At 42.5% G+C, this 15,700-nt stretch overlaps 1 protein-coding gene across 1 annotated transcript; it reads left to right on the forward strand.

Annotated features, from left to right (window-relative positions):
- Positions 1–13,006: 13,006 nt before the first annotated feature.
- Positions 13,007–14,560, forward strand: LOC141693150 (uncharacterized). The gene has a single exon (XM_074498169.1). The coding sequence runs from the start codon at positions 13,007–13,009 to the stop codon at positions 14,558–14,560; it is 1,554 nt and encodes a 517-aa protein (XP_074354270.1).
- Positions 14,561–15,700: the final 1,140 nt, after the last annotated feature.

The raw sequence follows: 15,700 nt of genomic DNA on the forward strand, positions 1-15,700 counted from the left end.
AAGATTTTCGAAATCTACTTACCATCATAATATTCTCTTAAAATTTTCATTTTCTCTTTAATAAACTTACCATCTTGATATTTTCATAATTAAAAAAAAATCATTTCTTCTATTTCTCTTAAAATCAACTTACTATATCACATTTTTCCTACAGAGGCGTGGTGTCTCTCAAATCGTCTCATTCTATTTTTCTATTTGTTTTTAATTTTTTGAGTTAATCAATATCATAAACTACAATTATCTTATATTTTCCTAAAAAAATTCTTTTAATTTGTAGCCGGTGAAATATTACAAAGTCAAGTATTTTTTAATATATTTTCTCAATATTTTTTAAAATATTATACTTATGTAAAGAATAAAATGAGGGCGGTGAGGTGGCGCTCTCATATTATTTTAATCTATTTTTATAATTTTCTCAAATTTTTATATTATTAAATAGATAAAATATTACAATTATTTTTAATTTTTAACTTTTAATTTTATAATTTTATAATATTAGATTTGTGAATAATGAGAGACTGGCTCATTAGAGTAAACATGTTTAATGAGAGAATGAATTTTTAATTTTTTTAATTTATTATTTATTTATTATTCATAATTTTAGAATGACCAAGATTAGATAAAAAATATAAAAAGAAAATAAACGGAACATTATTTTAGAAGTCCGCTGCAAATCGCGGCTTAGTAAACTAGTTAAAGTAAAAAAAAATTAAGTTCAAACATGAATAAAGATTTTTAAAAAATTAAGAAACTGCTTGAAACCTTATTTTAAGACATATATGAAACCTGGAATGTACATCAGTTTCGCTTAGGGGTGTTTACGGGTCGGGTTGGCCGGATTTTAGGCATTTCGGCAGTCCAATCCAATTGAATCGGTTTAAAAGTTTTCAACCCAATCCATAAAAATTAAATTCGTAACCCAACCCTATTTATTTTTCGTTGATTTGGATTGGTTCAAGTCGATTTAAACGGATTGCTAGTATATATTTTAATAAAAAGAAAACTATACAAAATGTTGTCTTTATTAAACTATCAAAGTTAAAATAATTATTGTACAAACAAATAGCCTAGAAGAGAGCTTGTATTCATCGTTTCGTTTGGTTGAGGTTCCGAAAAAAGAGTTGGCAAATTATTTTAACACCAAGAATTTGCATTGTAATGTTTAACCGCGTAAGTCTGGTGCATGGAACACGAACTAAAATCAACAAACTTACTAAAATACTGTTGGGCCCGAGAATAAAGAAGGAGGAGGAAGGAACATAGATAGGGACTTTAATATATAATCTTGTAATAAGATGCCCAATATGGGCCCAATTGTAAAGGAAAAAGCCCATTAAGAGTCCCCTATAAATAGAGACTAGTTGCCCTACATAAGGAGGGTTGAAAAAATAAGTATCAATAAAAGAGTGTTGTTCCTCACTTAAATATGATTCAATCCTAGGATCGTCATTTGGCGCTAGAATGAACTCTGAAATTTGATACTCCAACATGATAATTGAGGAAGAAGATCCAGAGAATTGCGGAAACACGGCAGAAATTCAAACTGTCCAAAAATCAGAGCAAATTAATCCAGCAGGAAAAGAAAAAGAACCATCGACCCTCAAGCCAAAGCGACTGTTTCCAGTGAAGGATAATCCCCCACCTGAAGGCTCTCAGATGCAGAGACCACCTGTTAAGCGTAAAAGGAGAATCACTAAAGACACCCGTTCTCGTGTTCTAACAGAGAAAGGAAAGCAGGTCCTCTCCAGTGATGCTAGGTTGCATTTGCAGAAATTGAGACAGAAAAAACTTTTACGGGAGCAGGAAATAGAGGGCACGGAAGGTTCAGATGAAGAACTTAAGTTGTTAGAAACTGAAACTAAAAGACTGGAAGCAAAGATAGAGAAAATAAAAGAAATCCATCGTTTACAACAGGAGTTGAAGCAGACGTCAATTAAGGAAGGGAGCGATGAAGAGCTGGGGTATGTAGAGCTGTCAGAGGACGATGAAGATTACTACTATGATGAGGAGAAAGTATCCACATAGTCTATATATTCCAGGCCTTGACGCCCAATGACAGTTTCTTCAGGCGGTACCCCGCAAAGGTCGATGTCAACAGGCTCGATATCACAAGAGGAGTTTCTTAAGATGCAGGAAGATATGGCTCAACTGCGTGATTTACTTAAAATGCAGTCAAGATTTGAAGCCCCAGTTGTTATGGATAAAAAACTAAGGTTATTATTTGCTGTATTTATTACTAAGATTCGGGAGCTCAAGGCCTTTAATGGCTGCTCTCGTATTTCGTAGCTTAATTCTGCCTTTACGAGATGCCTACGTATCTCTGTGAATTAGAGAATCAAGCCAAAAAATGTAGTTCTGATTGGTGGGGGTGAGACCCCTTATATAGATGTTGGGAGTCCTTGAATTAGACTTGGTATAGGAGACTTGGTGGGCAAGTCTCATAATTAAAATGGACTTTGGAGTCCTAGATAGTAGGAAACTGATTCCTTATCCTTTTAGGTCCCCTTGAGGCTAATCTATAAGGATTTATATCCTTATCGGGACCCTTCTTAATAGCTGATTTTTCCCTTATTAATTAATTACGAAATTAATTAATAATCAGGGCTTTTGGGCCTTCTTTATTCCATCAGGCCTGATCTGGTCCATCAGGCTTAACCTTTCTGGTCTGAGTATCATATATCTTTTTATTGGGCCTAGCAGCCCACACCTTGCATAATTTATTTATCCCTATCATTTGCCCCCCAACTTTTGGGAAATATTGATTAGGTTTCGCAGAAGTTAAGTCTATTCATTCCCTTACAGGGTTTCGTTTTTGCGTAAAGTGTGGAGCGACCTACACATTTACAATGAATTTTCCTTTTATTTAGGAATTATCTTAATTTCCAGGAATTTTTCCCTTATTTCCGGGATTTTCCCCTAATTTTCCGGGATTTATCCTTAATTTTCTGGATTTTTCCCTCAATTTCTGGATTTTTCCCTAATTTTCCGGGATTTATCCTTAATTTTCTGATTTTTCAGATTTCGAGGCCTTTTTCGACCAGGATCCTAGTCGACATTTCGACCTGGATTCTAGTCGAAATAGGGCTCAGCCTTGCCATCCTGGTCGAAGGAATTCGACTAGGATCCACGACCTGGAATTCGACCAGGATCCTAGTCTAACGTTCGACCTGGATCTAGGTCGAAAACTCCCCCACTTTTTAACTCCTGGGCTTGAGCCTAATCGACTAGGATTTCGACCAGGATTCTAGTCGATATTTCGACCTGAATCCTGTTCGAAAATTCTTTGACTCTCTTGCTTCCTGGTCGAAAGATTTCGACTAGGATCCACGACCTGGAATTCGACCAGGATCCTAGTCGAAATTCGACCTGGGTTTTTAATCCCCATTTTTTGAAAGATGCTTGGTTTATTCGACCTCATTCCTGGTCAAAGCTTCGACCTCAATTCAGTCCTGTTATTCCAGCTATTTTCGGGTGTCTGCTCGAAAGATTTCGGGCAGGATTCACGACCTGGAATTCGACCTGGATTCTGGTCTTTTTTACTCGTTATTTTCGGGTGTCTGCTCGAAAGATTTCGGGCAGGATTCACGACCTGGATTTCGACCTGGTTTCTGGTCTTCCACTAGCCTTCTTCATTTAGCTTTAATTTAGGGTATTGTATTTTCCAAATCCTAATTGGATTTGGGCCTGGCCTTTTTTATTGGGCCTTATTAAATTTTACTGAGCCTCTATTATTGGGCTTTCCCAAATCTTACTGGACCTTTTTTATTTGGGCTTTTTCAAATCTTATTGGACCTCTTTTATTGGGCTTTTTCAAATCTTATTGGGCCTCTTTTATTGGGCTTTTTCAAATCTTATTGGGCCTCTTTTATTGGGCTTTTTCAAATCTTATTGGGCCTCTTTTATCGGACTTTTCCAAATCTTATTGGACCTCTTTATTGATCTGGGCTTAATACACCCTGTTTAGAATGCTTTAGAATTCCTAGGAATATTCTGGAATATTCCTTTTTCTGGGCTTTTTCCTATGGGCCTTTGTCCTTAATGGGCTTTCGTCCCTTCAACTTCCTTTTCCTCTTATATAAAGGAATGAGGAAAGGCTACTACTCCTCACCTTCTCATTTCTAAGTTTTCTTCTTTCTCCTCCTGCTAAGATTCTCAGAGCAATAACAGCAAGTCGGAGCTCAAAGCCTTTTTCAAGAGTGCTTCTTCAGGTAAAATTCCTCCCTTTGCTTTTCGTATCTATTTTTCCATTGTGTGCCGTTTTAAGATAGCTTGTTTACGTGCCCCTTTTTTTTTTTTTTTAGATGGCTGACAAAAAAATGACTCGCCTGGCCAAGATGAACGTGGCTAGAAAGTCCAACGAGTTCCCTATCCGATCGAGGTACACTTCTTTAATCGATATGATAAACTCTCGAGGGGACGAGTACCCGACTTATGCGCATCTGGACGTGCACGATCATATCAGTGCCTTGCGAGACCCCAAGGAGCTGGAAAAGTTGAGCAGCTACTTTAGAATCAAGGAACCTTTTAAGCTGGTTCTTGCAGGTCCGGCCGACAGGGCTTGTCAGTGGAAGAAGGACGCGTTATGCGTCTATAGGGATACTCTAAGGGCAGGTATCAGACTCCCTGTTCATCCATTCATTCCTTTGCTACTGGCTGATGTGGGCATCAGCCCTTGCCAACTTCCCCCTAATTCTTGGAGGCTGATTCTGTGCTATCTGTCGCAATGCGCCAAGCACAATGTCCCCACATCTGTTGCTGTCTTCAGAAAGATTTTTCAGTTCAAGAATAGCCCTGACAAAAGTCCGGGTTGGGTTTCTATAAATCAGCGCCCCACTATCCCCCATATTGTGAATGAGAAGTCCATCCCTGACAACAACTTGGGGTGGAAGAAAGATTTCTTGTTCATTGTTTGGGAAGGTGGAGATTGGGGCTCCCTGTTTTGATCATCCTTTGGGCTGGCCGTGGACGGGAGCCCAAATGATATAACTTTGTCTGAGGAGGAGGCTAGAGCTTTCAACCTCCTTACACAAGACAACGGTACTTCCCATTCTTGGGATCTTATCCGGGAGACCGTCTTGGTAGAACGCGGCCTCTCGCCCGTTCATAAGAAAAGTAAGTTCCCTTTCTTACCTCCTTTATTTCCTTCATTTTTATTCCATTGATCTTCAACTGACTTCGTTTGTTGCAGTGGCTGAGAAGATTGAGGAGGCTACTAAGCCTAAGGACCTGGAGACAACCAGGATGAAGAGGGCTGGGAAGGTCTTTAAAGACCCTCGACTTGGTGATCGCTTCCCTGAGTTCCTCCTTAGGCAATGGAGCCAAGCGAGGAAGGCCCCAACCAAGTTTTGCGTACCAAGCAGAGGCCAGGAGCCTATTTTCAACCTTCCTGGGGGATCTGAGGCAAGGACTCAATCGTGGGCAGCACGGCGCTGTCCAAGGAATGGTCTAAGCATTCCATCTCCCCGGTGGACTATCAAGATTTTGTCCTTCAACAGGACTTAGAGGGGAATGAGCTATTTGGAGCCCAGGCTCTGGCGACGGTACGTCATTTACCTATGCCCTTCATACTTATCTTTCCATGTTTCTTTTCTAAACTTCTGCTGTTTCTCTTGCAGGCTAACGCTCATTTCCAAGAGGCAATTCACCAAGATAAGGCTTGGAAGGTTGGCCTGGAAGATGCCAACAAAAAGTTGGAGGAGGCCAACCAAAAAATAGAGGCCCTTGAAGCTCAACTGGCCTCTTCCACTTCTGACCTGGAAACGGCCCGGGCAGAAAATGTCATTCTGAAGGCGCAGAAGGACAAAGCTTTTGATGGCTGGATGGACACCCAGGAATTCAAAGACTTGATGGTGGAGCATGATGCCCTTCTTCACCCAGTTAGCTACAAAGAGGGCTGGGACGCTGCTGTGGAGGCCATCCAGGATGATTTTCCAGAGGTCCTCGAGCAGTCCTCCTTTCCTTGCCCTGTGCGAGTTCCAGAGCTTGGAGGTGTTACTGAGAAGCTTGCTGATATGATCAAGGATGGAGAGGAGGAAGATTCTTCCGAAGAGGAGCTTGAGCCTGTCGCTAAGAAGGCCAGGATGGAAGAGCCTCTAAGAGCAGCGCCTTAACAGCCAGCATCTCCCGCAGAGGGAACCTCTACAGGGACTTCAGAGGGGACGACCGAGACGTCCAAAGGAACGACTGAGACATCCGAGGAGACTTCGGATAGTGGTTCCGAGGAATCTCAGCCTTCCAAGGCCTAAGTTTTTTTTTGTATATCTTCTTTTTGAACTTCATTCATATCAGAACTTGTTACCCTCCGGGGTTATATTTCATATGTCGCTTTTCTTGCCTCTTTCTATTTTAACTTTACAATCTTAATACGCATTTGAACTTTAAACATCCTTAGATTGAAATAATTTTAAACTCTTTAATATGAAGTCTGGTTTTCCAAAACCTTACACAGCATGGGTTCGACCCTAATCAACAATAACTAGACAATGTAAATTATACTGGAATATAAAATCCTACGCAAGCAAAGCTTCGAGGTGCTTTTGAACCTACTTGTCACAATGACAAGTGAGAATCGTACTTCGCCTATCTTATACGTAGTAAACCTTCAAGTTTTGTGCGTTCCAGGTCCTCGGGACTTCAAAACCATCCATAGTTTCCAGCTTGTAGGTTCCTCTACCCTGAACGCTCTTGACTCTGTACGGCCCTTCCCAATTCGGGGCAAGCTTTCCTTTCTGTCCGACACCAGAAGCCTCTATTTTTCTCAAGACTAGATCACCTTGTTTAAAAAACCTCTCTTTAACCCTTAGGTTGTAGTAGAATGAAGCCTTTTTCTGATATTCTACTATCTTTGCATGTGCTTTATCTCGCACTTCATCGATTAAATCCAGGGCTAACCTCTGCCCTTCCTCATTTTCTTCCTCATCGAAAGCCTGAATCCTTGGAGAGGAATGTGATATCTCTACTGGAACTACTGCTTCTGCCCCATATGCCAACATAAAGGGAGTTGCTCCTGTCGTGACTCTACAGGTAGTCCTGTAGGCCCATAATATTGGAAGTATTTCATCCACCCAATTATTTCTTGACTTCTCAATCCTCTTCTTTAGTCCATCCAGGATTATCCGATTTGCTACCTCTGCTTGCCCATTGTCTTGCGGGTGAGCCACAGAGGTGAATCGTAACTCAATTTCATTTTCTTCACAATACTTCTTGAATTCCTTATTGTTGAATTGTGTTCCATTGTCAGTGACGAGGATACGGGGAATTCCATATCGGCACATAATGTTTTCCCACAAGAATTGTGCAACCTGCTTAGTTGTGATCTTGGCCAAGGGTTTGGCTTCGATCCACTTGGTGAAATAATCAATGGCTACAATCAGAAATTTCCTTTGTGCTGTGGCCATGGGAAAAGGCCCCAAAATATCCATTCCCCACATAGCAAAAGGAATGGGCGAGTTGATAGAGGTCAGCATCTCGGGGGGTTGTCTAACAATATGTGCATGCTTCTGACAACGGTCACATTTCTTCACGTATTCTTTGGCATCAGCCATCATTTCTGGCCAATAAAAACCTAAACGAGTTATCTTATGAGCCAAGGCCCTGCCCCCCAAGTGTTGTCCACAAATACCTTCATGCACTTCTTCAAGAGCCAAGCGTGCCTCATCGGACCTGAGACACCTCAAGTAGGGAACCACGAAAGATCTTTTGTAAAGAATCCCATCTATCAAAGAGTACCTTAGTGCCCGAACAGTTAACTTCCGTGCTTCAGTTGCATCGCTTGGCAACCAACCGGTCTGAATGTGAGCCTTGATGGGATCAATCCATGACGTCCCCAAGCCTATGGGAGCCACTAGCTTAACATCTATGCTTCGTGTCTTCAAAACACGGAAGTACACACTTCCTGAACTTTCTTCGATTTCAGACGAAGTGAACTTTGATAGCACATCTGCCTTAACATTTTCTTCCCTTGGAATGTGTTCAACATGGCATTCATTAAATTGGGTCATCACAGCCCTTACTAGGCGGACATACTTAGCCATCGTATCATCCCTTGCCTCAAATTCTCCCTTTACCTGGGATATGATCAGCTTCGAGTCTCCACGGACCTTTAAGTTTTTGACTCTAAGTGTCCCAGCTAGACCAAGGCCAGCTATCAGGGCTTCATACTCTGCCTCATTGTTTGTGGTTGGAAAGTCTAGCTTCATAGCATACTCAATTAAGAACCCATCAGGGCTTTGCAAAACCAATCCTGCTCCACTGGAGTTTGTTTTTGATGCCCCATCAAAATAGAGAACCCAATATTCTTTATCATCCTTCTCTTTGTCCCCATCATCGACTTTCTTGTCTTGAGGTACGGCATCTTCCTGCCCCCCGGCTTCTTGGTTGGGTATGGTACATTCCACCACGAAGTCAGCTAGTGCCTGGGCTTTTATTGCTGTACGTGGCTTATACTTGAGATCGAACTCTCCCAGCTCTATTGCCCACTTAATCAATCTCCCACTTGCCTTGGGACTGTGAATGATATTTCTCAGGGGCTAATTTGTTAGCACCTCAATCTGGTGAGCCTAAAAATAAGGACGCGGTTTTCTCGAAGCCATTACCAAGGCTAAAGTGAATTTCTCAATAGCTGAATAATTCAACTCAGCACCATGCAAAATTTTGCTGACATAGTAAACGGGTTTCTGGACTTTCAATTCCTCCTTAACCAACACCGCGCTCAAGGCGCTCTCTGAAACAGCCAATTACAAAAATAAAACTTCACTCAGAACTGGCTTAGCCAACAACGGGGCCTGGGCCATATACTTCTTTAATTCTTCAAATGCCTTCTGGTTTTCCTCACTCCATACAAAGTCTTTGATGTTCTTTAGTGATTTGAAGAATGTCAAGCACTTGTCTCCTGACTTGGAGATGAATCGTCCTAGCGCCGCAACCCTTCCTGTGAGCTTCTGAACATCCTTGACAGTTTTTGGTGGTTCCATATCCAGGATTGCCTTTATTTTATCGGGGTTAGCCTCAATTCCCCTCTTTGAGACCATCAATCCCAAGAATTTTCCAGATCCTACTCCGAAAGCACACTTCGTAGGATTCAACATCATCTTGTGGTACCTTAGGACCTCAAAAGCTTCCCTCAAATGGGTTATATGATCAGTCTTTACAAGACTCTTGACTAGCATGTCATCAACATAGACTTCCATAGTCTTTCCAATAAGATCCTTAAAAATTTTATTCACCAACCTTTGATAGGTGGCTCCTGCATTCTTGAGACCAAACGCCATAACAAGATAACAATAAACACCAAAGTCAGTGATAAATGATACCTTTGGAATGTCATCCTTATGCATTTTGATCTGGTTGTATCCGCTAAATCCATCCATGAAACTCAGCATCTCATGTCCAGCAGTGGCATCAATCAAAGTATCAATTCTAGGCAGCGGAAAACAGTCTTTGGGGCATGCATCATTCAGATCAGTGAAGTCTATACACATCCTCCACTTTCCATTAGCCTTCTTGACCATTACAGGGTTTGCTAACCACTCCGGAAATTGAATCTCCTCAATGAAACCAGCCTCTAAGAGCTTTTCTACTTCCTGTTTTATAGCCTCTTATCTTTCCGGGGCAAAATTTCTTTTCTTTTGTTTCACTGTCTTCCGGCTTGGATCCACATTTAGCTTGTGAGTAATTAACTCCGGGTCTATGCCTGGCATATCAGCTGCTGACCATGCAAACACATCACTATTTTCTTGCAAAAATTTCACTAACTTCCCTCTAAGGGGCTCCTCTAATGTGGCTCCAATGAAAGTCATCCTCTCAGGATTCTCGGGGTCTAAAGGAACCGAAACCAATTCTTCTGCTGGCCTTCCTCTATTCTCATCATTTTCTCGAAGATCCATATCTTCAATAGGAAGAACCTGCCCCCCGACTCCATCTGCCCTCAAAGAGGCCACATAACAGCTTCTAGCCATTTTTTGATCTCCTCTCTCTTCTCCAATCCCGTTTCGGGTGGGAAACTTCATGACTGAATGGTAGGAAGAGGGGACTGCCTTGAAGGCATGTATCCCTGTTCTCCCCATGATAGCATTATAAGTTGAACTAGCCTTTACCACCACGAAATCCAGCATCTGCGTTGCTTGCCTTGGCTCCGTACCTATGGTGGTCGGAAATTTGATTATCCCTTCCACAGGACATTCTACTCCAGCAAATCCATATATCGGCATGTCGGTTGGTGTCAACTGGGAGTCGTTATACCCCATCCTTAGAAAGGTGTCGTGGAGCAAGATATCCATAGAAGCACCATTATCCACAAGGACCCTCTTAACCGGGCTATTTCCTATTATCGGTGTTATGACGAGCGGGTCGTCATGAGGAAACTTCACACCCTCTAGGTCGGAATCATCAAAATCCAATGTTACTTCTGTCCTGGCCCTCTTCGGGGCTTCGCCAATAATATGCATAACCTCCCTGGTGTATGCCTTTCTGGAATTTTTGGACAATCCAGCAGCAGTTGGACCTCCAAAGATCGTGTTTATCACAAGTCCTCGAGGGCGTCGTGGTCCTCCAAAAATTGCATTTATAACCGGTCCTCTAGGTTGGGGATTCCGCCCCTGATCGTCTTGGTCCCTCCTACGATCTTCAAAGTTCTTCCTTCCATTATTGTTTCTGTCCCCTCCATCTCCAGTATACTTGTTCAACCTTCCTTTTCGAATCAAAAACTCAATTTCATCTTTCAATTGCCTACACTCATCGGTGTCATGGCCAACATCCTTGTGAAACCTGCAATACTTGCTCCTATCTAGCTTGGCGGGATCAGCCTTCAAGGGCTTAGGCCAGCGAATATCTCTATCTTTCTCAATCTCCATCAAAATATGACTTCTAGGAGCACTCAGCTTAGCGTATTCAGTGAACTTTTGCCCAGGTCCTCCCTTCTTGGGGGTTGAATCAGGGTTTTGTTCGGTTCTAGGATATTTGTCCTTAGCGATATACTCCAGATCAGTTTTTCGCTTCTTGCCTCCAGTGGGCTCATTACTTACTACGGTCTTCCTCATGCTTTCTTCAACCTTGATATACTTCCCTGCCCTCTCTTGGAGTTGCAACATGTTTTCAGGGGGACGTTTGGCCAAGGACATCTTGAAAAACTCATCCCTAGTTCCTTGTTGCAGTGCTATCATGGCTACCTTATCATCAAGGTCTGGGACTTTTAAAGCCTCCTTTGTAAAACGATTCAGGTAATCTCTCAAGGACTCCTTAGCTCCCTGCACAAGACTCATAAGAGATGCTGAACTTTTCTCATGGACTCTTCCACTGATGAATTGCTTAATAAAAGCCTGACTTAATTCTCTGAACGATCCAATAGAATTTGGGGGCAGGCGACTGTACCATCTTTGAGCCATACCCGACAGGGTTTGAGGGAAGGCCCGACACTTTATAGCATCATTCACGGGTTGCAGCAGCAGTGCATTAGAGAATGTCCTAACATGATTAGCGGAGTCTCCCATGCCATCATAGGCTTTGATAGTGGGCATCTTGAATTTCCTTGAGATATGGGCATTCATTATCTCTTCTGTGAAGGGTGGAGTTGGATCATCAGGATCTTCAAGGGGAAGGAGATTGTTTGGATCAGTTCTTGGGACAACAGCCCTTCTTCTTACCGGACCATCCAGGTCTATGACAGGAGGAGGATTTCTCCCCCTAGGAGGTATCTGGGGTCTGGTGGCCTGGTGAGCCTCCAAATCACGCCTCAGCCTTTGGATTTCAGCCTCATGAGCCCTGATCCTTTCCTACACTTCTTGGGGATTCGTCCCTGGGGTGCTTTAGGGGCGTTGCCTTCCATCGGCCATTGGCTCTTTTCCAGGACGCCTCCTTCTCGGGGCCACTTCATCATCCGAAGATTCGAAGTCTCTCTCAGTGTAAGGACCAGAAAATTCCCGATCCTCAGGAATAGGACCCAAACCTCGTATATAGGGGGGCGACTGCCCTCGTGCTTCGCTTCGCCCAGCATATCTGCTTCCTCCAACCTCAGGGTGAAGGGGCATCCCATAAGGGGGGTTAGTAGTAACAATAGTTGAATATTCATACCCGACGGGTCGAGAATTCACAGGTATATGTACTTGTTGAACTTGAGGATTCGTACCTTGAATAGTCGGGGGAGTTGTCCCTTGTAGCTGAGGTTGAGTTGCCCCTATCTGGGCTTCCCCCTGAGTAGATGCATAAGTTGAATGGGGAGGAACCTCCACGGTTGATGAAATCACCTGGGTTGTCTCTGATGGTGTTCCTTCCTCTAGAGCTCTAATTGTTCTCCGTGTTTTCGCCATGGTTGTTGTTGTGCTTTCCCACAGACGGCGCCAAATGTTATGGATAAAAAACTAAGGTTATTATTTGCTGTATTTATTACTAAGATTCGGGAGCTCAAGGCCTTTAATGGCTGCTCTCGTGTTTCGTAGCTTAATTCTGCCTTTACGAGATGCCTACGTATCTCTGTGAATTAGAGAATCAAGCCAAAAAACGTAGTTCTGATTGGTGGGGGTGAGACCCCTTATATAGATGTTGGGAGTCCTTGAATTAGACTTGGTATAGGAGACTTGGTGGGCAAGTCTCATAATTAGAATGGACTTTGGAGTCCTAGATAGTAGGAAACTGATTCCTTATCCTTTTAGATCCCCTTGAGGCTAATCTATAAGGATTTATATCCTTATCGGGACCCTTCTTAATAGCTGATTTTTCCCTTATAATTAATTACGAAATTAATTAATAATCAGGGCTTTTGGGCCTTCTTTATTCCATCAGGCCTGATCTGGTCCATCAGGCTTAACCTTTCTGGTCTGAGTATCATATATCTTTTTATTGGGCCTAGCAGCCCACACCTTGCATAATTTATTTATCCCTATCACCAGTGGAAAGCCCCCTATCTCGAAGTATCGAAAAAGCTAAGATAGACAGGACTTTAAAAACCCCGGCGCTCGACCAGTTTGACGGATCAACAGACCCATCAGGCTTTCTCAATACTTTCGATGGTCGAATGGCATTCTACGGACACTCAGAAGTCGCCCGTTGCCAATTCTTCTCTACATGTTTACAAGGAACAGCCTTACGCTGGTATAACAATCTCCCATCTAGGTCGATCGACTCCTGGACTACATTGAAAACTAAATTTCAGATGAGGTTTTCAAGCAAATACAAAGGGGGCAAGATCACATCATCTTTGATTACGATGCGTCAACGGCCTAGCGAATCCTTGAGAAGCTATTTAGGCCACTTTCGTCAAGCTATATCTGAAATAACAGACCTAGAGGAACCTTTGGCAGTAAACTATTTAGCAGCAGGCATTGATGAAAGCAGACATGGCATTCTGCTAGAAGAGCTCATAGAAAAACATCCTCAACATCTTCATGCGGCTTTCCAGATTGTTGAACATCAGATGACGCTCCAAGAAGTGGTAGGAAGCATAAGATCTCCCCGACGCTCTAACTACAAGTATAACAGAACAAGAACTCATAGCCCCCGGACACTGAGGTCTCGAAGATACGACTCCAAATCCCCTCGACGTTCATCGCCGAGAAGGGATACTGGAAAAGAGAAATTCCAAAGCCCGAGGGGTCGAGAATACCAGCGACAGCCTGTATCAGATAGAAAATGGCAGCCCCGTGATAGAAAGGAAAAAGAGTTTACTAAGCTTACAGTCGACAAAGCAACAATCTTGGCAATTCTGAAAACAAAACCTGACTTTCGACCCCCGAGGCCTATGAAGCCAGGTCGTCCTCCAAGCTCTCGATATTGCGACTATCACGAAGATACGGGACACACTACAGAACAATGCTATCAGTTAAGCAATCTCATTGAATCCAAAATCAGAAGAGGCTATTTCGTCCATTACATCGAAGGACAGGGCCAAAATCAACAAAGACAAGATGACAGAATAGTCGATGTAATCTTCGGCGGTTACGCCGCTAGAGGTATGTCAAATAATTCTCGTAAGTCCTATGCCCGAGAGGTGTGTAGTGTTAACCCTTCATGTCCCAAGAAATGCAAACCATCTCCATCTCTTGTCATATCCTTCTCAAATGAAGATTACTCTCCAAACATCATAAGAGAACATCAAGATGCGCTGGTTATCACTGCCAAAATCGACACCAATACAGTAAAAAAGATCCTTGTTGATAATGGTAGTTCCGTCGACATTCTATATCATCATGCCTTAGCGCGAATGGATACAGGGGAACGAAAACTAGAAAATACCCATTCGCCTCTTTATGGATTCACAGGTAATGAGGTAAAGGTTGTTGGAACAATTGATCTACCTGTTCTCTTCGGCACAATGCCTTGCCAAATATGGAAGATAGTTAAGTTTCATGTAATTAGTGCAAACTCAAGCCATAATGCCATTCTAGGACGAACGACTATATCGGCACTGGAAGCCATCACGTCGATACCCCATTTAATGATGAAATTCCCAACTGAGTTTGGAGTGGGGGAGATGTGCGGTGACCAAGCGGTTTTGAGACAATGCTACTTTACTACCGTTGTACCCAAAAAACAAGATTGTGATTCTCAAACTGTCAACGAGGTTGTCTAGATAGACCCCGATAACATCATCGATATCCTGAGGGAGCTCTCGTTTTCTCCTGTCGGTGAAACTATCGAGGTATCAATAGTTGAAAATTCGCCGGATAAAACAGTTAAAGTGGGAAAGGATCTAAACATCCAGATAAAAGATGAATTAACAAGGCTACTTCGAGAATTTTCGGAAATTTTCGCATGGTTGCCTTCCGACATGCCAGGAATACCCGTCGATGTAGCAGGCACTCTCTGCATGTCGACCGCCAAAAAAACCCAGTCAAGCAAAAGAGGCGCACGTTCTCAGAAGAAAAACGACGAGCTATAGAGGAGGAGCTTGATCGGCTTTTACTTGCCCATTTCATCGAGCCGGTGAAATTTCTAACATGGATTGCTAATGTCGTCCTGGTGAAGAAAAGTAATGAGAAATGGTGAATGTGTGTTGATTATTCAGACCTTAACAGAGCATGCCCGAAGGATTATTATCCTTTGCCGAATATAGATCAACTCATTGACGCCACGGCTGGTCACGTACTATTGTCTTTCATGGACGCGTTCTCAGGATATAACCAAATCAGGATGAATGACCAAGATTGGGAGCAAACAACGTTTATCACACATTGAGGGGTCTTTGCATATCGAAACATGCCTTTCGGGTTAATCAATGCTGGTGTAACATTTCAGCGCATGATGGATGAAATATTTAAGAAGCAATTGGGTCGGAACCTTGAGGTGTATGTTGACGATATGATAACCAAATCAAAATCTTTAAATAATCATTGCAGTGACCTTCGAAAGACTTTTGAAAACGTCAGGCATAATAACATGAGATTGAATCCGCTAAAGTGCTCTTTTGGCTTAACATCTTGGAAATTCCTAGGTTTTCTTGTTTCCCAACGAGGGATCGAGGCCGACCCCTTACAGATCAAAGCCATATCTGAAATGAAAGACCCGTCGACCATCAAAGAGGTCCAACGTCTTACTGTTGCATAGCGGCCCTTCGGCACTTCATACCACACGCCTCTAGAAAAAGTATTTCCTTCTTTAAGGTCATCAAAAAAACATCAAGGAACAAAAAGTTGATATGGGACGATCAATGTAAAGAAAGCTTTGAAGCTATAAAAGCATTTTTGACAAGTCCTCCAGTTTTAGCAAGAGC

This window comes from Apium graveolens, chromosome 2, assembly GCF_009905375.1.
Source record: "Apium graveolens cultivar Ventura chromosome 2, ASM990537v1, whole genome shotgun sequence".
NCBI lineage: Eukaryota > Viridiplantae > Streptophyta > Magnoliopsida > Apiales > Apiaceae > Apium > Apium graveolens.